The 25869-nt window shown below is 42.6% G+C and overlaps 2 protein-coding genes and 1 long non-coding RNA gene across 6 annotated transcripts; 1 reads left to right on the top strand and 2 right to left on the bottom strand.

Annotated features, from left to right (window-relative positions):
- Positions 1–1245: 1245 nt before the first annotated feature.
- Positions 1246–15447, bottom strand: LOC141569175 (uncharacterized). Of its 2 annotated transcripts, none has more exons than XR_012492623.1 (3): positions 15369–15447; positions 13096–13225; positions 1246–1969 (listed from the first exon to the last, which is right to left on the bottom strand). It is a non-coding gene; the product is annotated as an uncharacterized LOC141569175 (long non-coding RNA). The 2 variants fall into 2 exon arrangements; XR_012492622.1 differs by having other exon boundaries at positions 15290–15400.
- SIRT4 (sirtuin 4) lies at positions 1716–13102 on the top strand. 3 transcript variants are annotated; one of them, XR_012492621.1, is made up of 6 exons: positions 1716–1770; positions 3827–3966; positions 5576–6073; positions 8460–8754; positions 8842–9051; positions 10531–13102. XR_012492621.1 is itself a non-coding variant. In XM_074321392.1 (6 exons), the coding sequence occupies exons 2-6, from the start codon at positions 3932–3934 to the stop codon at positions 10536–10538; spliced, it is 1029 nt and encodes a 342-aa protein (XP_074177493.1). In that variant the 5' UTR covers positions 1716–1770; positions 3827–3931; the 3' UTR covers positions 10539–13102. The 3 variants fall into 3 exon arrangements, 2 of the variants coding, with proteins under 2 accessions (XP_074177493.1, XP_074177494.1); XM_074321392.1 differs by having other exon boundaries at positions 8859–9051; XM_074321393.1 differs by lacking the exon at positions 3827–3966 and having other exon boundaries at positions 1717–1770; positions 8859–9051.
- A 2433-nt stretch (positions 15448–17880) lies between the features above and the next one.
- Positions 17881–23919, bottom strand: PLA2G1B (phospholipase A2 group IB). Its single transcript, XM_019727877.2, has 4 exons — positions 23761–23919; positions 21256–21415; positions 20629–20756; positions 17881–18087 (listed from the first exon to the last, which is right to left on the bottom strand). Exons 1-4 carry the CDS (start codon positions 23792–23794, stop codon positions 17963–17965), a joined length of 447 nt encoding a protein of 148 aa, XP_019583436.1. The 5' UTR covers positions 23795–23919; the 3' UTR covers positions 17881–17962.
- Positions 23920–25869: the final 1950 nt, after the last annotated feature.

Here is a 25869-nt window from a genome sequence, read left to right as displayed (position 1 = left end):
GTTGGCAAACTTCACTGCTATCTCCAGAAATTTTTCATCATCCCAAACTGAAACTCTGTACTTATTAAACACTAACTCTCCATTCCTCCCCCCAACCTCCCAGCCCCTGGCAACCTCTATTCTACTTTCTGTCTCTATGAATTTGATTATTCTAAGTACCTCCTATAAGCAGAATCATCCAATATTTGACCTTTTGTGTCCGGCTTGTTTCATAGCATAATGTTTTTAAGGTCCACCTATGTTGTGGTATATATCAGAATTTCATTCTTTTTTTTTGACTGACAAATATTTGATTGTGTGGAATTTTGTTACCCATTCATTCTTCCATAGACACAAGTTGCTTCCACTTTTTGGCTATTGTAAATAATGCTTCTATGAACATTGGCATGCAAGTATCGGTTTGATTTTTTGTTTTCAATTCTTTTGTGTATATACCTAGAAGTGGAACTTCTGGATTATGTGGTAATATTATGTTTAATATAAAAGAGTTTTCTGTGGACAACTTAATTCCGAGGAGAGAGGCTAAAAGAAAGAGGCTATTTCCACAGAAATGTTCATAGTTCATGAAGTTTGACGTAACTTTCACTCTCGTTGCTTGTTTTCTCTCCATACAAGTGGAGAGTTGTTAGAAACCTATATCTGGATATGTTTCCTCCCTTAATTATATTTTCCAAAATACTTTTGGTTTTGGTAATCATTAAGATGCAAATACTGGGGCCGACCGGGTGGCTCAGGCGGTTAGAGCCCCATGCTCCTAACTCTGAAGGCTGCCGGTTCGATTCCCACATGGGCCAGTGGGCTCTCAACCACAAGGTTGCCAGTTCAATTCCTTGAGTCCGAAAAGGGATGGTGGGCAGCACCCCCTGCAACTAAGATTGAACACGGCACCTTGACCTGAGCTGCCACTGAGCTCCCGAATGGCTCAGTTGGTTGGAGCGTGTCCTCTCAACCACAAGGTTGCTGGTTCGAATCCCGCAAGGGATGGTAGGCTGGCGCGCGCCCCCTGCAACTAGAAATGGCAACTGGACTTGGAGCTGAGCTGCACCCTCCACAACTAAGACTGAAAGGACAACAACTTGAAGCTGAACGGCATCCTCCACAACTAAGATTGAAAAGACAACAACTTGACTTGGAAAAAAGTCCTGGAAGTACACACTGTTTCCCAATAAAGTCCTGTTCCCCTTCCCCAATAAAATCTTTAAAAAAAAAAAAAAAAAAAGATGCAAATACTAGTCTCCAAAAAAGTGACACTCTCCCCAACATTTTATTATAAAAAATTTCAAACATGAAACAAAGTATTGCTCAGTGAATATTCGTGTAGTCGTCATCTAGATGCAAAAAGGAACATCTTTGAAAGGCCTGTGGAAAGGATCATAAACACTGAAGTTGAGGGCGACTCAAATCTAGATCCGTTGTTAAAGCTTCTCTCTTAAGAGAGTATGAATTCCTAAGTTAGCGCTGTTTGGATGCACGTTTTCCCACTCAGGATACTAGCATCAAGCTCTAAACAGTTCTCTCAGAGACGACAACGCATTGGCTTAGGTGAGAGCAGCACGTCGCGAACCAAGCTTCAAAACCTCTGACCAGGAAGAGCCCACAGGGGGCGCTACTGGACAAACTGGGTCCCTCAACTATGAAACCTAGAGAATTGTGGGACTTGTAGTTTTTCTTGCATCATTTAAGTTCCGTGAACTACATTTCCCAAAATGCAAGTGTAGCTAGTCAGTTCCACTGTCGGACGTGAAATGTCCCTTAAGCTGTGAAAGAAAGGTAAGTGTGTTCTGGGCAGGCTGCGTGGATTCCTTGTGAGGGATTTTTCCCATTTCTTCTCTTTGCCCATTGATGGGACCTGAGAGAAAGCAGCTGTTCTTATAAAGCAGGTTTTCCCAAGCCCTCTGGTCTCAGGAATCGGGACTCTTCACGTGTCGCTGTGGAATGTCAAGGAGAAATCGGGGTCCTGAACCCAGATCTGGAAATCCAAGCATAAAATAATGTTTACATATGGGGTGCATGTCACTAGAGAATTTCTGCATTATATCAAGTAATGTCAAAGCCTTGTTTTTACGGCTAGAAAAGCGGAAACGCTAGAGTAGAATGTCTCGCCAGATCTCACTACTATTTGCTGTGTAGTAGCAGAGTTTGCAGTTGAGGGTAAACTAAAAGAATATGGGGGGAATGAAAGAATAAAAGATGTGCATGTGCTTCATTACATTAATAAAATAAAAAGCCTAAAAAGTCTGAGCAACTTCAACACCTGGCATACTAGAACTCAAATGTGCTTCTCTTAGTGTATGAAGAAGTAAGATAATTCTAATTTCTAAATGGGAAGTAGGTTTATGGAACACACAGTCCCCCAAGGGGTGGTATTAACTAAAAACATAAATATATTCTTATAGAGACGTCTTTAGATGTAGTCATAGATGGAATAACAAGGTATTAAGGAATTTAAAGGATATTGGGGTAAGCCATTAACCTTTTGAAATTTATAAGGAATTCAGTCTGACCAGCCAGGTGTTACTGGGAAACACACTATAGGCCTTACATTATGCTGCTTTACCAATTTTTACTTCACCTTCCCTCTTTTAAATAGATTATTTTTTTAGAGCCCCATTTTTTTTTTTTTTTTTTTAACAAACCAAAATATAGTTTCCCTTGGACGCAGAAAGCCTTGGCAGATTCACCAGCCATTTTAAGTTAATTTCCATGTGATGAGTACAACACAGAACCCTGGTTATAGGTTCTTAGGAGGTCAGGCAGGTAAGATTGGCTTGGGCTGTTATGAAATAGTCCAAGGTGGAGACAAGATTTTATTTTGTAGTAGGTATTAGAAATTCTTGACCAAAATAGATTATTAAGAAGATAATAAAAGGGTAGGCTTGTTGTTTCAGACTGAACTTCAAAGGATGCAGAAAGGTGTGCTGGTATCTGTTTGTACTGTGAGGGCCAGTTGTTAAATATTCAGGAATTTGCTAGCCAGTATTTAAACCATTGGTAGCCTGAAATTGGCCATGTAATGGATTGTTTTCTTTTATCTTTTTTTGAGGGGGAGGGTAGGCGGGGAAGCCAGTTTACCAGCACACTCCTGGCAAGGGTCAGTTTTCTCTATAAGCCTGGAGCCCCAGTGTTCAGATGCATCGAGTCATCAGATTCTGAGCTAGCTCTCACCCTTTCAAATTTTACAAAAGATTGATTTGGATTTCAAAGTAAGATTATAAATACATTCTACGTATGTTGGGAGGGAAGGGGGCTGTACCTTTCTAGTGAAAGATATTCTTGTTTATTTTGGGGCCATCCTTTGAGGTTACTGGAGTCATTGATTAATTCATTATCTATAGGTTGTTCAGATAAGCACGAAATCTGCTACAGGAAGTAGTATGATCTGGATGGATAGCTTTCTTAGATATGTGAAAACCTGTGCTCTTTCCAATACATTTTTCTAATACCTAGATATTATCTTCCAGAAGACAGTATTGTATGCAATGCCAACAAATTCCTACCCTCCAGCCCTTTCTCACTATCCTGCTCTCTCTCATCACCCTTCTCCTAACATATTTCAGTGTGCAAGTTTGCTAATTATTAGATACCTTTTGGGTTGGCAGCCTCCAGATACAAGTTGGAGAGGTCTTGAAATCTCATCAGGAGCCTGCTCCAGAATCCCACTTAAGGTGGACTATTTTGGGGAAATAAGGATGCTACCCAAGCTTTTATTTGTGGTTTCTTGTTTAGAGTTATTTAGAGTTTGCCTATATTTTTTAAGGCTAAGCTTAGCCCTTGTTTATCTCTGTATTTTTGATAATCATATGCCCTTACTTTCATTTTTATCTAGGTCTAGGGCAAAATGAGGAAGATGTACTTTGAAGTTACCTGCCCTTATTAACTTTGTACATTTAACTTCACATACGCTTTCTCCAAACACTGTCTGACTGCTGATATGGTCCAGATATTGGAGTTTAGTCTTCCTTTAAGGTAAAGCATTCCACATTTAGCTTCTCTTCAAACTTCTCTATTTCTTTTTTTCTTCTTCTCACTCTTCTGATATCTCTTAAGCTTTTAAAATATTTGAAAGATATAATCATTTTCCTTCATCTCATGGCTTTTGGCATTCCTGTACTACCACTATCCAGAGCATACTAGGACATCTGCAAGCCACACATTTCGTCTAAGGGATTACCTTTTAAAACTTTTTTTATCGTGGAGGTAGAATAATATAACGAACCCACATCTATGGACCCATTACCCAACTTCAATGATTAACAACTCTTGATTAAACTTGTTCCATTTATATATTCCTATCTACTCCACCAGCCCCGTATTATTCTGAAGCAAATCCTCCAAGATATATCATTTCATCCAAATATTTCAACATGTAACTATAGGATGAGGACTTTTTTAAGTTAATGTTTAATTTTCCAATTGTCTTATAAATGTCATATTTTAAAAGTTTGTTTGGATCAGGATCCAAAGAAGGCCTAGATATTACAATTGGTTGGTCTTTAAATCGCTTTTCATCTATAAATTCGGCTTCATATCTCTTTCTCTCTCTCACACACAATTTATTGGTTGGAGAAACTGATTTGTCTGTCCTTGTAGAGTTTCCCATAGTCTGGACTTTGCTGATTGACAAATGGTATCATCTACCACATTGCTTTGGGCTCTGTATTCCTAATTGTTAATTAGCTCTAGAGACTTGATTAGAATCAAGTTCAGTTTTTTTGTCCAGACATCTTGGGTGGTGACGTGTTCGTCCATCAAGAGTCTCATAATTCTGGTCCTTTATTTTTATAATGTTAGCAGCTGTTGGTGTGCAGTGCCTAGATCCTACCTTTGTTTTTCAGCTATAAAAATGAACGAAGTTCTGATACATTCTCCCTTTCTCCAGCTCCTGGCAACTACTAATCTACTTTCTATCACTACAGATTTGCCAATTCTGGACATTTCATATAAGTGGAATCTTATATTTGTCCTTTTGTTACTGGCTTCTTACACCTAGCGTAATGTTTTCAATGTTTGTCCATATTGTAGCATATATCAGAACTTCATTCATTTTTATAGCTGAATAACATTCCATTGTGTGGATAGACCGCATTTTGTTTACCCATTCATCGGTTGATGGTTACCTCTGTTTTTAAAAACCAGTTTCTAAAAGAACAAAACAAACCCCAAGCTCACAGATAAAGAGAACAGATTGGTGGTTGCCAGAGGTGGGGGTTGGGTGGTGGGGGAAATGGGTGAAGATGCTCAAAGGTATAAAATTCCAGTGGAGAAATAAGTAAGTCATGGGGATATAATTAATGTACCGCCTGGAGACTAGAGTTTATAATACTGTATTGCATATTCGAAAGTTGCTGAGAGAGTAAATCTTAAAAGTCCTCATCACAAGAAACAAAATTTTTTTATAACTGTGTGGTGACGAATGTAACTAGTTATTGTGGTGATCATTTCACAATATATACAAACATTGAATCATTATGTTGTACACCTGAAACTAATACGTTAATGTCCATTATACCTCAGTAAATCAATCACTCACTCAATCAATCAATCAGTTTCTCACATGAAGTTTCTTTCTCTCTAGAATGAGGATGAATTTTGGGTGGACTTTCAGGGCAGTGAAAGGCCTTTGCGTGGTGCAGCACAGCCGGCAGTACTCACATGCATCCACTGCGTTATTTGTGCCGCCAAGTCCTCCTGTGGACCCTGAGAAGGTCAAAGAATTACAGCGCTTCATCACCCTTTCCAAGAGACTCCTAGTGATGACGGGAGCGGGAATCTCCACCGAGTCGGGCATCCCAGACTACAGGTCAGAAAAGGTGGGACTTTATGCCCGCACTGACCGGAGGCCCATCCAGCATGGGGATTTTGTACGGAGTGCTCCAATCCGCCAGCGGTACTGGGCGAGAAACTTCGTGGGCTGGCCTCGGTTCTCCTCCCACCAGCCTAACCCTGCACACTGGGCTTTGAGCAACTGGGAGAGACTCGGAAAGCTGCACTGGTTGGTGACCCAAAATGTGGATGCCTTGCACACCAAGGCGGGTAGTCAGCGCCTGACAGAACTCCACGGATCCATGCACAGGTGCAGGAAGGTCTAAGCAATTTGAACGCAGAAGTGTGTGTTCTGTGAGCAGGGACCTTGGCCATCTTGCTCACTGTTGTCTTTGTTAGACCTTGAGAAAAGGATTTGGGAGCAAGGTGTTTATTTCGGAGTTGACCCCAGCAAACTCAGTGAGGGAGTGAAACAGAGAAGGGAGGAAAGCCAAGAACGGTTACTCCTATGGGCAGCTGGAGCTCCATCCAGTGAGGGGCCCTCTCACTGTCTAGGGAGGATGCTTCAGAATTGTCTCACTGAAAGTGAAGGAAGCTGGGGTGTTTATCCACCATCTCCCATCCCTCACTGGTTGAAGGTCACTCTTGGGGCATTGACTCCGATACTGATTCTGCTCCTCCAGAGGCGGCTTCCTTGGCCACAGGAAGTTGCTTAAAAGAGAACTGTGTGCAGTGGCCTTTAGGTGTCCTGAGGGGACGACGAGCAGAGCACTAACAGCATATGCTACAAATGGCTGCATCTGGTGCCTAGACACGTAGAACACAGTATAGCCTGGCATATAGTCAGAAGCCAGTAGATATTGATGGAATGAATACATGTGGCCCTGGCAATAACTTGTAGCTAATTGGAGACCATTTCCTTATCTTTTAAGCCCCAGAGATCCTCCTGCCGATCATAAAATGTTTATTGGGTGCCTGCAACATGTGGTGTGTACTGGTGTGCTACTTGGTGGTGTGGAGGGATCAAAACCAAAGTATAACACATGGTCTACTTTATACGTGAGAACTTTGTAATCTGTTTGGGGAGACCCACAAATAACATGTTTAATGACAACTCCACACTATTGTTAAATTGTGGTCCTTGATCGACATGCTTTACAAGGTTAGAGAAACAGATTTAGTAAAGACTGGAGAAATGAGGACAGCTTTTATGGGTAAGGTGGGGCTTGAGACTGACTCAGGCTTGACTAGGCAAAGGAAGGGAAAAAGGGCTTTCTGAATGACAGGAATTTGTAGAGCCCAGGGGAGTCTGGTCTGGCCTCCAGACTAGTATGAAATCGGATGTCTGGAAAGGCTAGACCCAACTCATGGATGCATCTGAAAATCATGCAGTGCAATTTGCGTCTCTTGTGAGACCGAAGGGGTCTATTAGTGGTTTCTGAGCAAGAGAGCAACATGATAAAAGTAGCATTTGAGGAAGGCTAAACAGGACTAGAAAGAGTGGCTCAGGGTCAGCCAGACTAAGGTGACAACAGGGGAATGAGAGTATTAATGATGGCTTTGGGTCTATTTTAAAAGTTGTGGGGTTTTTTTGTCTTTTTTATGATGATGAAAATTTCAAACACCTACAAAAGTAGAGAATACTGTAATGAATTCCCCTATACTATCACCCAGATTCAAACATTTTATGTTGCCTTTATCCCTTCTTTACTTATCTCTTATTAACTATTTTAAAACGAATCCAAGACTGCTTGTCATTTCAGAGGGGACCTTTAAAAAAAATCAACATAATTTGATGGTTGGCCAGATAAAAAGGAGTAACGAATTTTTCCAAAGGTTTCAGCCCAAGTAACGAGAAATGATGGTGATGGAGAAATTGGGGAGGAGTGGTTGAAGACAGAAGGTAAACTTGATAGAACAGTCAAGACTGGGACTTGGACTTGAGTTTCGAAGAGAGAGCAGGAGGGGAGTCCTATGCAGAGGAGGAAACCATTAGCACAGAGGCATGGAAGCAGTGAAAATGGAGTGTCCCCAAGGTTACGAACATAGAAAGAAAACAGGCTGGAGGATTGAGGAGCAGAGGGGGAACCAACTGAACAACCGTTTGTTCTTTCAACAGCTATTGAGTGGGCACTGTTGTAGGTGGTGGGCAGAGTGGTGGTCAAGAGCAGTGGTCTTGCGACAGGGCAAGACTCAAAGTTCTTGCTGTCATGGAGCTCACGTTCTCTTGATTAGACAGGTGACAAGAGAACCAGAAGGCACCATGTCACAGACATCAAGGGAAGAGAGAGTTAAAGAGAGGATGGTGATGGATAGTGACAACTACAGCTGATGAGCACAGCAGAGAATGGAGGGGGAAACTGGTTTGGGCACTAAGGAAATCATTTGGTAAAGAATTTGCAGTCGTGTGAAGTATAAAAATGAGCTGACCAAAGGTTAAGCAGAGAGTGTGTAGTAAGGAAACGTACATATGTGTATATTACTCATTCTAGAAGGTTGGCAGTGGAAGGAAGCTGAGAAACGGTGGTAGCTAAAGAGGTCATGAGAAGGTGTTCCTACAATGGGGAAAAAACTGGGGGTGTTAGGACAAGGAAACGATGATGGAGGGGCTGAAAAATGGTTGGGGATTACACATTTCTGGCCGCTTTATGCCTCCACAGGACAGATCGTTCAGTTGGCCCCCTTTTTGGTTTCAGGGTCCTCTGCTTGCATTGCGGTGAGCAGACTGCCCGTGGGGTGCTGCAGGGGCGCTTTGAAGCCCTGAACCCCACCTGGAGTGCGGAGGCCCAGGGCCTGGCTCCTGATGGTGATGTCTTTCTCACGGAGGAGCAGGTACAGAGCTTTCAGGTCCCGTCCTGCGCTCGATGTGGGGGCCCTCTGAAACCAGATGTCGTTTTCTTCGGGGACACCGTGAACCCTGACAAGGTCAACTTTGTGCACAGGCGCGTCAAAGAAGCGGACTCTCTCTTGGTGGTGGGATCGTCCTTGCAGGTACCTGACTTGCTCAGGCTGGTCACTGCCCCGGTTTATGTCTTTCTGCATCTTGAAATCTCTTACCTGTGTCTCCTCCTCGTACAGGTGTACTCTGGTTACAGGTTTATCCTCACTGCACGGGAGAAGAAGCTACCAATTGCAATACTGAATATTGGGCCCACACGGTCGGATGCCTGGGCGTGTCTGAAACTGGATTCTCGTTGTGGAGAGTTGCTGCCTTTAATAGACCCACACTGACCACAGCCTGTTCCCGAGCCAGGAGCTGGGACTTTCACTTGCATCTTGCTGCTGAAGGTAAATGCCTTCTCAGGTATCAGCTTCCAGTCCCTATTCAACTGAGAGCACTGACAAAATCTAGAAGGTTCTAGGCTTCTTAATGTATGGCCATCCTTAGTTTTCTAATTACATTAAGCTATAGTGTTTGAAATACTATGGTTTTCAAATTCTAGGCACATAGCTATTTAAAACAATGGTCCAAAATCTGCCATAACTTGTTTCCGTTTCTTAAAAATAACAGCTTTATTAAGGTATAATTCATATACCATAAAGTTCACCCTTTAAAAGTATACAATTAGTGTTTAGTACATTCACAGAGTTGTACATTAACCACCGCTATCTAATTCCAGAATATTTTCATCATCTCAAGAAGAAACCTATATCCATTAGCCGTCATTCCCCACCCCCGTCCCACCCCCAAGTTCCTGGCAACAACTAATCTTTCTGTTTCTACCTATGCTAGATATTTCATATAGTATATAGCCTTTTGTACCTGGCTTTTCCACTTGGCATGATATTTTCAAGGTTCATCCATATTATAGCATGTGTCAGTACTTTGTATCTATTTTCATCTGTGAGTACAACCACTTAAAAATATAAGTAGACGTTACTGAGCTATAACTCACATACTATACAGTTCCCTCACTGAATGTGTAGTGTTTTTAGTATATTCCTAGAAGGGTACAACAACTGTTTAAAATAGACTTTATTTTTCAGTGCAGTTTTAGGTTCACAGAATTGAGCAGAAAAGTGGAGAGTCTCCATATGCTCCTTGCCTCTGTACACGCACACAGTATTTATCCATCACCTATTGAAGGACATCTTGGTTGCTTTTGAGTTTTTGGCAATTATAAATAAAGCTGTTATAAACATCCGTGTGCAGGTTTTTGTGTGGACTGAAGTTTTCAACTCATTTGGATAAATACCAAGGAGTAAGACTGCTGGGTCATGTGATAAATGTTTCATTTCGTTAGAAACTGCCAAACTGTCTTCCAAAGTGGCTTTGCAATTTGCATTCCCACTAGCAATGAATGAGTTCTTGTAACAACCACTTTTTAATTGAACTACACAAACGGAGAAGTGCATGTATCATAAGTGGGCAGCTCCATGATCAAGACATCTAGATCAAGGAACAGAACATTCAGCACGTGAGAAGTCCCTTTGGCACAACTACTTTTTTAACTAGTTTCTTATTACTTGAATAATACATATTGTAGAAAGTTTAGATGATACAGATAAGTAAAAAGGATATAATACAAATTACCCATAATCGCACCACTGAGATACCAAAGTGTAACATTCTGTTATAACTAAATCTGTTTTTACAAGAAGTGAATCATACTAGTTTATTACATCCTATTTCACTTAACAACATATAGTGGCCATATTTACATGTCCTAAATGCTGTATTTGTTTGAACGGTAGGCTGATGTTCCCAATTGTTCCTCCCACCCCCCTCGGCTTATTTTGGCACTAACTCCTTTCATTTCTTTTCAGATCCCTAAGGATTCATCCCTTCTTCCTCCAACTAATCGAAGCTCTCGAGTGCCGCCTGTAGAGGGCAGCAAACCAACATCTCTCTGCCTGCCCATCTCTGAACACCTCAGGTTTCAAAGCCAAGGAGTTAAGATCTTCAGGCTGATGAGATTTGTCCCTGAAGAAAGACTTTTTCAAAGCAGCAGCTTCTCCTGATAGGAAAAGTGCTTTCACTTCCTTTTTATCTCACCGGCAGAAGAGATGGCCCAGGAAATATGTAGGCCAGAATGGTCTCTGGAGTGCTAACCTAGGGATCTCACTAATGTGGGAGGTAAGGGGAGAAGGAAATGACTTCATTTATAATTCCAAACGGTTAAATGTCTTTAACTGAACCGGTTTAATATATTTTTTGAAAAGATGAACAATGCTATGAATGAATTTATTAACCAAGAAATAAGGGAATCCTTTCTTAAATAGCACACCAGGTATGTGGGCTGTACGTTTATATTTTTTAATCAGCTAAAAGTAAATGGGGCTTTATGACATGGTTCTCTAAGGATTTCTGCTTGATTTCAGCCAGAAAGAGACACCTGCCTTGAACCTGGTCTGTAGAGAGGAAACAGTGAATTCCCAAGTGGGATCTTAAATTGATTTGTTTCTGCCGAGGGAAGCAGCAAGACTTGTTTGATTACTGTGTTAGCCAGGAAGAATCACTGTACCAGGCTAAAGCTTTCTGCACAATCTCATCAAAAGGTGAAGCGGATGAAAGAATCACAGCCTATTCCAGGTAGTCTTTTGTCTACAAGTAGGGCAAGCAATAAATGTTCATCCTGCAGCTGCCTAGGAAGCAAATTTCAGTTAACTGGGATAACCCAAGATCTTGAAAACACAGACTTCTTTTCACCTCTACCACTGTAGGTTTACTCATCACCAAAAACCTTGCTCATAATGTTGTTGGAAATCTCATTCCAACTGTTTTTGCAGACGGAGATCCTAAGGTGCTCTGAACCAGATTTGCTCAGTTGTCCAAAGTCGTACCAATAACTGTATTCAAATCTGGGTCTTTTGAATCTCAAGCCATTCTCATCCACAAATCTCACCAATGGTTACTGATAGAAACTATATGAAGGTACTAAGGCTACAAAGATACAACCTCTTTCCCTCAAGTGGCTCTCAGAGGACGTGCTATTTCTCCCACCCTTACTGTCTACCAGGAAATGTCACAGAATCATGCATAGAATGACAGGATGAGAGAAATTTACTCCCTCGCCCCTTCATTTTTGAGAAAACTAAGACCCAGACTTACCTAAGGCCACAGTACATAGTTTCAGAGCCAGGACTAGAATCCAAGTGGATTTTCCTCCCAGTTCTTTTCTTTTTAAACAACAATGCTTCTCATTTGTCTGAAGATTATGATTAGAAAGAAGTCAGCCTGGAGGAGAAGCAGAAGCTAGCAGTACACCTGGCCAAGGAGACCAGGAACGGTTAAACTGTGGTGGGCAGTACAGAGGAGGTTAGGTTTTCAGGGAGGGAAGGCAGGTTGTTTCATCACCTAATGCTGGCATGATTCATGAAACCAAGTTTTGAGGGCCTTAGGAATGTTCCGTTTGCTCATATTTCCTCCTGATAATTTTTTTCCAAAAAATTTAGTTCAAGAGGAACGTGGTATTTCCTGAAGCTGATGTTTGTCATGTCTCCTTACTTTACATCTTTAGCTTTCTACCAGCATGGCCGTTCCTAACCCACTATAAGTGCCCTGGGTTTAAATAACATCTACTAGCTGGCACTACCAGTTTGTCACTACCCTGCTTACATGGGTCTAACGGCGTAAGCCCAGCTTTAGGCATGACTTTTCGGTCACGCTCTCCTTCAGGTGCTTCCACATTTCTGCTTAGCGATCCCAGTTTTAGTAAGTAGGTGTTACAAAGTCAAACAGGTACATAACACTTGAATCCTCCTTCCCACTGACTCATATTTTCTTTCTTATGCCGTCATAAATTGAATATCCTTCTCTCACCTCTCCCTTAAATAATAGCATTTAGTGAGCACACTATACCCACAGCAGCTGGTGAAGCATTTACAACACATTAGTTCAATAAGAATTAACCCCCCCAAGAGATGCTTGGGCTTGCATAAAGGTCAGTCTTCAGTGAATGCTGAACTTTTCCCCAGAGGATCAAAGGAAGGAGCGATAAGAAATTCAACACTCTTACATCAGGTGACCAACTGTCCCAGATTACCCAGTACTAAGGGGTTTCCTGAGATCCAGGCCTTTTCAGTGCTAAAATCAGGATGCATTGGTCTCCCTGCTCCTAGGAACAGCAGAGATTGCCACCAGATATAACAGTTAATTCTGGATATATTATCCTTTCTGAGATTCAAGATGGTACTCTAAGATGCAGATTTTTTACTTATTTTTCTCACAAAACAAATACATTCTACTTCATGAGGAAAAAAAATTAAACTCATCCAAGAAAAGAGAGTGGTTTATTTCCCTCTCAATTTATCAGTAAAGGAATGCAGCATGGAATTTAAACTCTTAAGGTACAGACAGACTTAGATTTCCATCCATTTCTTGCTACTTACTAGTTAGGTGAACTTGGGCCAAGTTGTTTGATCTTCAGTCTTTTTATAAATGAGGATGATAGTAGCTACCTCATTGGGCTGTTATGAAGCTTAAACAAGGTAATGATGTGTGTGAAGCTCACAGCAGTGCCTGGCAAACAGTAAGAAAATGTCAGCCATTGTAACTAGGATACAGGAGGAGGGTGGGATGGTGGGAGAGGAAGCCATGATACCTGCCAAACTTTTGTGCCCTATTTACTCCTTTAACTAAACTCACAGGAATCTTCCCCAGAGCCACATTTCTTTTTGTGTATCTTTGTGTTTGTCTTTTTAAGCCTTTGTAAAGAAAATAAATGAATATCCTTCCTTCTCCATTCCCTTGGGAAAATACGAAGGTCTGACAATTAAGTTCGCTACTTTATCCTAGAAAAAGTGCTGCATGCCTCATTGCTGAATATCACTATGGTCACATTCAAAGTACTCTTTTTGGGAAGCTATGCACCAACACCAGTGCCTAGTCCGCCCTTCAAAGTAATTTTGGAACTTTTTCTTTTCTTTTTGTGTTTAACTTTTATTTACTTGTGTGTTTTTCTAGAACCCATCAGCTCCAAGTCAAGTAGTTGTTTCAATTTAGTTGTGGAGGGCACAGCTCACAGTGGCCCATGTGGGGATCAAACAGGCAACCTTGATGTTAAGAGCACTGCGCTCTAACCAACTGAGCTAACCAGCTACCCCCTGGAACTCTTCTAGAATGGCCATCAGTGTTGTCATCATATTACCCTTGATGTCCCGAATGTCATCGTAATGTTTTCATTTCAACATTTCCTTTATCTTCGGGTAAAGAAAGCAGTCACTGGGGGCCAGACCAGGTGAGTAGGGAGGGTGTTCCAATACAGTGACTTGTTTACTGGCTAACAACTCCCTTTGCTTTTGTTCATTGGTAGCTCCTTCGGAACCATTTCTGCACACAGCTTTCTCATGCCAAGATTTTCAGTTAAGATTTTCCGAACTGTTTCTCTATCGATGTTTACTTGGTCTGCTATGCTTCTCACAGTCAGCCCAACAATTTTGACGCACAATTCGAGGAGTTTTTGCAATGTTTTCGTCAGTTCTGCTTGTTACTGGCCACCCTGACTGCTTTTCATCAGTGACGCATTCTTTCCCCTCAGTAAAATGTTTAATCGATTTGTACACTGCCGTTTTCTTCATGGCACTATCCCCGTAATTATCCCTGATTTCACTTCCACTCTTGCCAAGTTTAACAAGAAATTTAATGCTTGTTTGTTGCTCTAATTCAAGCTCATTCTCACAACAGCACACAAAACCACGCAACGACTATAATGAACGCCACTCAGTAAGACCCCGCCATACGTCGACATGAACACACTCTGAGACACTGATATACCAAGGTTATGAAACCTTACCGAGCTGTTAGCACAGTGCTGCCAACGTAAGCACATTGGGTAGTTCGCAAACTTGTCAGACCTCCTAGTAGTTGTTAAACACTTACTATACAAGAAGCACTGCAAGACGCGTTTTACAACGCACTGATTCACCTAACTCCCACAACCAACCCTATGATCTGCACAGTTATTTCTTTTGAAAGATAAGAATCCTGACGCTTATGTAACTTGCCCAAATGTCACCTAGGGTGATCAGGCCAGTAATCAAACCTGGTCGGGCCAGTTCTGAGTTCCCTCTCTTTAATGCTGCAGAAACCCGGTGGGGTAACCGAGCAACTGTACTTTGGGAGGTAAGAAACTTCCCGAAGTGACCCAAGCTAGGTCCTGTAAGATGAACAGGCAGGCATTCACCCCGCGGAAAAGGAGGAGCATCCCAAGCGGAGGAAACAAACGCAAAAGCATGGAGGTTAGACCTGCAAATCGCTTCACCGTGTTTTTTTTTTGCTCTTGAAGGTGGAGGTGGGGATTCAAGTGTGGGCTTGGGACGCCCCAGAGGCCCTTGGCTCCACCCAAAACTCCCTCACCCCTCCTTGGCCATTCTTCCTTTTCCCCCCACTTTGATTCCCAACACCCCATTTCCCGGCCCCCTCTGGCCCTCTCCGGTCCCCGGAATAAAAGCTAAGAAGGAGTTAGACCATCCGGAAACTGGCAGGGGGAGCTGGGGGAGCAGGAGGGTGTGCGCAGGGAGAGACCCGGAGAGGGACGAACATGGCAGGAAAGTTGCACCCATCACCACACCCACGTGTGTTCACCTTCTTTTCACACTCGACCCGCCTACTCTGTCCTTCCCGCGGGATTCTGCCTCAGGAGAAGAGCGTACCACGTACTCACTTGCCTGAGACGCCACCTCAGGTGACCATTACCAACCACTACGCAGGCGCTGTGCGCTGGCTCGGGACCTATACCAGGGAGAGGCGGGGCCTGAGACTGGGTGGCGCGGAGGTAGGTTAGAAGCTGGACTCCTGTTCACCAATAGAAAAGAGGAATCGGGAGCCACGTGCCCACAAGCTATCCAATCACATTTTTTTTACTTCGAATTCCCTCCAGCCCTGGAGTGTGGCTGGCGGATTGACAGGGTTGGGCGCGGAAGATCACGTGATCCAAAAGGTAAATACGGCCACGTGGTTTTTCCCTCGACTGCCGCAAACCATTGCGCGGCCCTGTATCTTCTTTAAGCAATCATTGAATGAGCATGCGAGATGTACTAAGCACTGTGAAGATATTGTGGCTGCTAGGATATAATCCAGACTTCAAATTACTCTCAGTCCAGTTTATTCCATTATTTATTCATTTGAATCATCCCACCCACTGTTCTAGTGTTTCCCATATTGTTTCCTATAATGGGAACAGCAGATGCTCATTAAAAGAGTGTTAAAGGAATTTGTTCTCTGTCTCCCCAAACCCTTGGGATAATGAAAAAGGAGGAAGGTTTCTACGTCGGGATATTTTTAGAGCCCAGCTTGAGAACTCGACTGAGTTCTCTGTTGTTTGTTTTATCATGGGGAGGGGGGGAGAAGTGGGAATAAGCAACTTTTTTTTTTTTAATCTGACCATTCTTCCATCCAAAAGGGGCTTGCAGTTTTTTTCCATTGAAGAAAGACATTTATGACCTTTACAGTTCGTGGAAGGCTGAGGCCAAGTCTAACGTAATTTTTCTATCCCTTGCAATCCTACTGTAACACAGTGTGAACAGAATGGCCATCAATCTAAATGTGTTAAATTTGAAAACAGTTGAGCGCTAACGACCAACACATCATTCAGCGTTTAGCAACTATTTATTGAGTGCCCCCTGTGTGTCAAGTGCAGTACTAGGAAGGTAGGGATACAAAAATCATTAAGACACCTACCTCACTCTGCCTCCAGCAAGTTTGCAATGTGATGGCACTTTTCCTCTAACTTATCCAGATTTGGGTTCCAATCTCAGCTATGCCACCTATGAGTGGGTGATCTTTGACAAGTCACTTGCCGCTGAGCGGGTTACTTCATCTGTAAAATGAGGAGGTAATATACCTACAACTATAGCACTGTGGGGAGGATTAGGGAGTAATTGTTCACAGTGCTTGGCACTGTTGAGAGCATAGAGCATAGCATATAAAACAACATACACCAGTTTGAAGGGAAGAAAATTAAAGTCTCAGAAAACATTAAACTACAGGCAGCTACCAACAATAAATTATTGTCTTGAGGCCAGCCCTAAATTCATTGTATTCTCAGCATTTTCTACAGTGTCTGGCCCAGAGTGAGTGTTCAATAACTATTCATCGAATGGGTGAATGAAAAGAGGGAGTAATTGGGCGAAAAGACAAATCCACACACATCCCCTTCTTTGAAAGATGAATCCACACACTCCTTTGCTGCCCACCACATACACCCAGCAGTGGCTGCTATTCTGTCAGCCTTCAGTGGTTTAAATCTACTCAGTGGTGGCTTCTCATAGTCCACATTGTCCTTTCTCATCTTTGCTTTTTCTAATTCAGTTCCCTTCTCTTCCCCTCCCCACTCTCTCTGGTGAATTTTGGTGCCAGTATAGTCATAAATCCTAATAGAGAAACTTAGCCCAGTAACTTAGTGGTTAAGAGCTCAGGCGTTGCCATCAGACAGATCTGGTCAAAACAAATCCTGACTCTGCCATTTGTGTGATCTTAGGCAGGTGACTTAACTTCTCTGAGCTGTTAGTTCCTCATCCATAAAATGAGGGCAATAATATCGATCTCACAGAGTTCGTCTGAATATTTAATGAGATGAGATGTGAAAAGCCCTTAGCACAGTGAAATGCAGCAAGTGCTCAAGAAGTAGAAGCTGTTATTGTTTATTACATTTAATGACTGCAACGTAAAAATCAGCTTGTAGAGTGTGGTGAAGTCTTTGAAAAGAGTTGAAAAAATTGTTTTTTACATAGTTGGAAATGGAGGCAGAGAAATGAGAGAGGGAGAGATCTGGCTCCCATTGAAACCAGAGCCCACCGCTTCAGGCAGGGCAGGGTAGTGGTTAAGAGTGTGTGTCTGTTGGAGTTGCTGAGTTCAGATCCCTTCTTTGCTACTTACTAGATGCATTGCATCGGGCAAGTGACTTCTCTTATAGAGGCTTAGCTTAGAAAAGTAGGATTTGCTAATAGTGTCAAAACCTTACAGGGCAGTCCAGAGAATTTAGAGACAAGACACACAGTGCTGGCACAGAGTTAAACAGTCAACAGTTGTTAATCATTATTCTGGTCTCATGGTGCTCACTTCCTGGAAATATCTGTCTAATTCAACATCTAAGACTGGAAGGAATGATGCTCATAAAGGACTAGGAAGAGGCTTAGTCATGTTCAGTATATAGAGAATAAAACAATCTCCAAATGTGAGCCCTTTCAACACGGTGCTTTATTGGAGGGTACAGCGTAAGGTGAAAGCCATAGGGATGATGATTTCCAGAGGGAATACTCAGTCCTGACAGTACTTCTTGGTGTCCAGGTTCTTGTGCTCCTTGTTGTATGGGGCCTTTGAAAAGCAGATGGCAGCATTGCGGTCGCAATTGCAGATGAAGGCCTGGCACTCTTTGTTTTTGCCTGGAAAAGAGCAAGAGGAGAGGACTGAGCCAAGGTGGATCCTGCTTTGTACAATCCAGGGGCAGGAAGAATTAACCGGAGTAATTCAGTGGCCATTCCATTGGTGCACATTCAGGGCTGACAGATTAAGCAAATAAAAATACCAGAATTTCAGCTAAACAATGAATGCAATGCTTGGGACAAAGGCTACGACATTGCTCATTGTCTATCTTAAAGTCAAATTTAACTGGGCAACCTGTGATTTATCTGGAGATCCTAGGTGTGATGGTTGCCTTTTGGAAAGTCTTGTCTATTTCATACCCCTAAATGAGCTCACTGCTTTTAACACCCATGTAGCTACAGATCTCTGATAGCCTAGGCAAACAATTATAAACCACATGGAAAACACTAACACATACACTTAAGGCAGCAAAGCATTGTACATTTCAACTTAGTGAAGTTTAGTAACCCAATTGCTCTACTTTAAAGCACATATTTTTAAAATTACAGAATAGCATTACAATAGAATATTATACAGACATTTAAAAGAATCAAGTATGTCTGTATGTGGAAACATTTCCAAGATATTTTATTAGAGGAAGAAATAACTAGGAAATCCTTAAAAATTTGAAGATATCTATCTATCTATCTATCTATCTATCTATCTATCTATCTATCTATCTATATAACTGGTTATCTTTGGGTAGTAGGATTACAAGTGCCTTCCACTTTTCATGACGTATATTTCTGTAGAGTTTGAAATTACATTATTTTTTTGCCTTGTTTACTTTTGTAACCAAAAGAAATAGTACAGATAACATTTAAAATGCATTTGAATTTTATTATCCATAATTTAATTGTGTATCTCTGCTTACCTTCAATAATCTTATTAAAATTTTGTTTGTCTCTACTCCTTTCTTTTAAAAACCACAAATGTTTTCTTTGCCCAGCGAACATTCATTGAAGCATAAATTAGCAATTAGATTACAAAGTGAACAATGAGATAATTACTTAGCAAGTTATTGTTAATTAATATGAACAAACACCCTGTGATGCAGGCTTTTTGACCTGGTGGGTGGGGGAGGGCAGCTACATTAAAAAGAAATTATTTGTAAAAATATATGTGTGTGAGAGTAAGTATGTTTCCCCTGGGGAGAGGCTCCAGAGCTTTCATCCGATTTGTAAGGAAGTCCGGAATCCATAGCAAGGAAACTTTGCCAGTCAAGTTGTAGTGTAAAGATATGAGTTCCCATATATTTGACTTTCCAATGTGGAGCAGAACCTGTTAGCAGGGGACTATGTAAGCAAATTAAGCCACATTATGCAGAAATTAAAGGAATAACAATGGAGACTATGGGGGAATACAGGAAAATGGTCATAATATAGTGATAAGTGAGAAAAAGCAGAATGCAAGGTCGTATCCAGCCTCTGCCTTCATCAAATATTTACTGAGCACCTACTACATGCCAAGCACTGCTCTAGATTCTGGAGATATAGCAGTTAAGAAAACAGATAGCAATCCCTGTTCCTATGAATCCCACTTTCCGTTACAGAGATAGAAAATAAAGAACTAAATATATCGGATGTTGATAAATTCTGTGGAGAAAATAAAGCGGAGAGAGAAGACAGAGAATGCTGGAGAGATGAAGGGAGTATGCATGTGATTTTAAAAAATGCAGTGAGGGAAGACCTCACTGAGAAAGCTACATTTGAAGAAAGACCTGGAATAAGGTTGTGACCCAAGCGGATATTCCATGGAAAGTGTTTTGTGAGGAAGGAACAAAGGACTTGAGATTAGGGTTAGGGACGCAGGTGTAGCCACAATTCAAATGGCATAAACCTTAATCCAAAGACAAGGGCAAAAAGGAACATGGCAACATGAAACCATTTATTTCTTAGGATGGTGAGATTCCAGGTAACTTTTTTCTTGGTATGTTTGGATTTGAATTATGGTTATTCCAGTGTTGTTTGTACAGTAGTGACAATACCTTCATCTCTCTGAATTGTCTGTTCTTCAGAACTGCCTTCATGGAGGGACACATTTCACCATGAGAGCTGCAGAACTTAGTGGTTAAGACCAGAGACTTTGAAATCAGAAGCAACTGAGTTCAAATGTCCACCTTATCACTCATAAGCTATGTGATTTGGGGCAAGTGACTATTTTTGAGCCTCAGCTTCCTAACCTGTAAAATGGGGTTAATAAAACCTATCTCATATACACGCCTCACCTAGTAACTGGCATATATTAAGACTTTAATACATGCTAGTTCTGAGCTCTTTTTATGCAATAACAAAGCAGTATAGCATGGCAGTTAAGAGGAGAGGCTTTGGAGTCACATAGACAGACCTGTGTTCAAAACTCAAATGCCACCATTTACGAGCTGTGTGCCCTTGGGCAAATGGCTCAGCCTTTTGAACCTCAGTTTCCTCGTCTGTAAAATGGGGATGATCATGGTACACTTTCTGGCACCAAAAAAATGATCAATAAATTGTGTCTATCGTTACCATTATATCCCCCCTTGCCTACTGAGGGCCTACAAGTCAACAAAAGGGTCAACATACTGCTACAGGTGATTTCTGAGCCAGAGCAGGAGTATGCGTAGTGTTTAGTATAGGGGTTGTCCAGGAGGAATTTGCAGCTGTCCAGCTTCTTGGCTTGGTCGTAGCACCGGTCATGTATCTGACAGCACCTGGAGAAGGGGAGGGACAGAGCTGAGGCAGGAGAAGGAAGCACAGGGCAGCCGGGCAGCCTGTACCCACTCTCTCAGGAACAAGTGGTGGTTTAGCTGACATGCTCGGGAAGATATTGGCTTTTTGGCGTGAAAAAAATTTAAGTCCTTTTATCATGTTTATTGAAGGAGACTTTAAAAATGGTTGCAGGGATACAGTACGATCATATACTCTGAAGATGACAATTGAGTAGCGGTTGTGATGTTCTGTGTTGCAATGTCCTGCCACTAGAGGGCAGCAACATCCAGTACCTCACATCTGTGACGTTCCGCTTTCCGTCCCCAATAGGGAGCATTGGATTCATGGTCCTCTTAGACCATAGTTGTTTATAAGAGGTGAAAATATGTTATTCTTAGCAAATCTGCAAATCCTCTTTCTGTGCCTCCTTCTGAGCTCCTTGGCTTGTGCCCTCCTCCCATAGCACCAGCACGCCACTCTCCCTGCACTTCAATCACTCACGCGTCTAGTTCATCCACAGGGGTGCCGGATCCACCCAGGCCACAGTAGCAGCCGTAGTTGTTGTAATCTTTCAAGGGGTCGCTCTCTGGCATCGTGCATTTGATCATGTTGCGGAACTGCCACACTGCCCGCGGACTGATGCCGCACTCGACGGCGCCCACTGTAAGAAGATACAGCAGGAGTTCAAAGCTGTCCTGGTTGGCTCTGCCAACACCCCAGGACCCCACCGCCTTCTCAGACCCCACGCTGACCCATCCCACCCCCAGTCCTCCCACCCACCTACCCCCCATCCTGACCTCTGCCAGTTCTCTCCTCAGAAGAGAGCTGGAGACAAAAACTTGGTAAAGTGATTACAGATTTTTTTTTTTATGAAAGCTTAACAATTTTTTTCACTGAGATCAAATTCACATAAAATTCACTATTTTAGCCACTTAAAGTGCACACTTTAGTGGTTTTTCGTATGATCACAGAGTTGTGCAAACATCACCACCAATTCCAGAACATTGTCGTCACCCTCCAAAGAACACCCTGTACCCATTAACAAGCTCCCCTTTCCACCCTTTCCACTCTGGCAACCACTTATCTGCTTTCTGTCTCTGTGGATTTGCCTATTCTGAACACCTCAAATAAGTGGAATCGTACCATTATGTGGCCTGTGTAACACGGGCTTCTTTCACTTAGCATCATGTTTTTGAGGTTCCTTTAGGTTATAACATATATTAGTACTTCTTCCCTTTTCATAGCTCAATAATCTTCCACTCTATGGATAGACTGCGTTTTGTTCATTCATCACTTGATGGACATTTGGATTGTTTCTACTTTTTGACTATTGGAATAGTGCTGCTATGAACATTTGTGTACTGTTGTCACACAGCAGCATGCCCGTCTGTCCCCTCGTGCCTACCCCTAAAAAGAAAGAAGAGTCTGTGAGACTATTCCTTTCAGGGACATTGCTTCACCTTTCTGCTATCTCCTTGTTTGGCCCCAAAGGATGGCTGGGTAGCCAATGATGGGTAAGATTCCTCAAGAAAGGAACGACCTAAGACAGGCACAGTCGTGTGGGGACCACCAGGAGAATTCACGGGTTGATAGAGGTGGGCACAGCCCCCCATCTTTCCCTGTCTAAGGAGAGCGTCTGCCTCTGTGGCTGTATTCCTTCCCACATCCTACTTGGGAAGTGGTTCTAGATGTGATAACATCAGTTCTCCATCTCAGTAAGTTTTCAACATAAAGGCTTTGTCCCCTGGGGAGGTGCAAACAATAATTATTTATACATCATGGGACTTTCGACAGGCAAGGGTGGTTGGTTTGAACCAGTGTTCTGGTATCGTGTATGAGACTCACAGACCCTAGAAAAAACAATGCTACTTTCTTGTATGTGCATCAATAAAAGCCACAAGGCAGCCCGATTCGGGGCTCTTAGTCCCTTGAGGCTGTGAGACCGTTGGCCCCTGTTTCAAAACTTTCTTGATTTCTGTTTCTTTCTTAACCCTTTGCCACCCCTTCTCGTTCTCTCACTGCCCGTGTTACGCTGGACGCGACAGTATACTAGTTTTTTGTGTGAACATGCCTTTTCAATGGAGATGGTTTTAAATTATCCCCACTATCTATCTAGCAAATATTTTTGAGCATCTACTATGGGCCAATCACTGACCTAGGAGCTGGAGATACATCATTGAACAAATAAAAGTTCTATAACCTTATTGAGCTTAGATCCTAGTGGGGAAGAAAACCAATAAGCAATAAATGTAATAAATAAGAAAATCAGATATTGTGTTAGAGGGTGGAAAAATTGGAGCAGGGTAAGAATCTAAAATGGGGGGTTGAGTGGGGGATGGTGAGGTTGAGGTGGTGCAGGCAGGAGTGTAAGGAATAGCGAGGAGGCCTCTGTGGCCTCCCATCTTCAACCTCTTTTCTGCCTCAAGGCCCACGCACCTGCTGTTCCCTCTGCCTGGCACACTTGTCATCTTGCTTTTTAAAAGCCTGGAAGATCTTAGTTTAAATGAAACTCCTCAAAAAGGCCCTTCCTACAAATAAAATTTTAAAAAAAGCTTTTCCTGACCACCCAAGCTAAGTGGCTCTTCTGCTATCACTTTTCTTCATTGTCACTTTTTGTCATGTTCTTTGTTTCATAGTACCTCTCACAATCTGTATCCACTTGTTTATTGAATGCCTCTCTTTCAAAGGACCATAAAGTCAAAGACAGGCTTTTATTCTCCAGGGCTGATATTCCCCAGGGGCCTGACACACAGTAGGCACTCAATAAATATATGATGAGTTAAATGAATGAAATAATCAATATGTGAATTAAAGAAAGTGCTTGGCTGGTTGAAAGGTGCCAGCTGTAAGGGGATTTGAGGGAACCCCAAGATGGGAGTTCTTCAGGCCCACAGAGGGTCCTTGATAAAAAATTCAGGTATGGCCAGCCCTGGGACCTGTGCCCCCCTTTCCAGAGGACTAAGACCTTAGCCCATGAAGTGGGTGGTGCGGGAAAGACTTGCCTACCTGTGAGCAGAGCAGCCAGCACAAGGAGTTTCATCCTGTTGTCAAGCTGGTGATGAAAAAAGACTGAGGACACCTAAGGTCTCCCTCCTTATAGTCACCAGGAGGCCCCAAGATAAGGCTGTAGTATTTGCTTTTCTCCCTGCTGACTTCAAGTTGTCCTTGAGTCTGTTACGCGAATAATCCTGATGGACTAGTTAGACCAGCCAGTAAGAGGTCATGGAAGTGGTATATATTGTTCATCAACACTTTTTTTTTTTAAGGTTTTTTTCTTATTGGGGAAGGGGAACAGGACTTTATTGGGGAACAGTGTGTACTTCCAGGACTTTTTCCCAAGTCAAGTTGTTGTCCTCTCAATCTTAGTTGTGGAGGGTGCCGTTCAGCTTCAATTTATTGTCCTTTCAGTCTTAGTTGTGGAGGGTGCAGCTCAGCTCCAGGTCCAGTGGCCATTTCTAGTTACAGGGGGCACAGCCCACCATCCCTTGCAGGAGGCGAACTGGCAACCTTATGGTTGAGAGGACGCGCACCAACCAACTGAGCCATCCGGGAGCTCAGTGGCAGCTCAGCTCAGGGTGCCGTGTTCAATTTTAGTTGCAGGGGGCGCTGCCCACCATCCCTTGTGGAACTCGAGGAATTGAACTGGCAACCTTGTGGTTGAGAGCCCACTGGCCCATGTGGGAATCAAACTGGCAGCCTTCGGAATTAGGAGCATGGAGCTCCAACCTCCTGAGCCATCGGGCCGGCCCTACTTATTTTTCTTGAGCAAAGTGCCCACATACCCTCCAGCTGCCCCGCCCCATCCTCTCCAATAGTTTCACCTATTATTAATATATTAGTATGATACATTTGTTATGATTAATGAATCAATATTGATGCATTATTATCATCATCAAAAATAGTATTAATAAACTCAAGCCCATAGGTTACTCAGATTTCCTTAGTTTTTACCAAATGTCCTTTTTCTGTTTCAGGATCCAGTCCAAGATAGCATATTATTAACATCTTAAGTCATCAGGTCTCTTCGGGCCGCTCTCGGCTGTGGCGGTTTCTCAGGCTCCCCTGTCGTTGATGACCTTGACAGCTTGAGGAGTACTGGTCTGGTATAGCATAGGATGCCCCTGTGTTGGAATGTGTTTGATGTTCGACTCATGATTAGACTAGAGGTTGGTTATGGATTTAGGGGAGGAAGATCATAGAGGTAAAGTGCTATTTTCATCACATGACCATGTTCTATTGAATCTCTTTTATCCTGGATGCACCTTGGCCACTCCCCAGCTGAGGACATCCGGGCTCAACCTGGGGTAGAGCTGGAAATGACCATGTCCACACTTAACTCACACCTGCCTCTTCCCACTGAAGTATTTCCTTCCAGCCTGGACAAGGTTATGTGGTGTGTGAGTCAGCGCAAATCAATTGACCTAATCCTAACCGTTTTTTTCTGCTAGCGTACTTTTTCCTTGAGCATGCAACCAGGCCAAGAAAGAAGAAATCCGTGTGAAAGGGCTTCCCTGTTTCATCCCAAGTCCAGGAGTCTCAGGAAAGATCCATCAGCTAATGAGATAACACCAAAGTAGCAGTTAGTAAGCAGGTGGGGAAACTGAGGCCCAGAAATGCGAAGTGATTTATTTGCTTGGGCCTGATTCTGCCCCCATTTGACCCAGGTTTTTCTCATGCCACCTGTCTATTCGTCTGTTTCTACATCTGTCCAGTATGGGAGCCATTAGCCACATGTGGCTATTTAAATTCATTACGATGAAATAATATTTAAAAAATCAGTTTCTTGGTTTCACTAGCTGCATTTCAAGTGTCCAGTAGTTACATGTGGTTAGTGGCTCTTGTATTGGACAGCACAGATATAGAATGTTTTCACCATCACAGAAGATTCTCTTGGACAGTGCTGTTCAGGACGTGACAGATCCCAGGGCTGTGAGAGCTACTGGAAGGAGAGCAGGGTTAGCTCAGGACCCCACATCAGCCTGATGAATTGTCTGCCTCCTCAGCACCCAAAATGAGTGAAGACTACCTAAGGCAAGGGAAGGCTTGAACAAAAAAACGCTAAGTTCCTTTTATGTGGGTTCTTTGGTGTCAGAATGAAACAGAGGAAGGACTAGG

The sequence above is a fragment of the Rhinolophus sinicus genome, linkage group LG16 (genome assembly GCF_036562045.2).
Source record: "Rhinolophus sinicus isolate RSC01 linkage group LG16, ASM3656204v1, whole genome shotgun sequence".
In the NCBI taxonomy this organism is placed as follows: Eukaryota; Metazoa; Chordata; class Mammalia; order Chiroptera; family Rhinolophidae; genus Rhinolophus; species Rhinolophus sinicus.
This window is presented reverse-complemented; position numbering and strand designations above follow the sequence as displayed.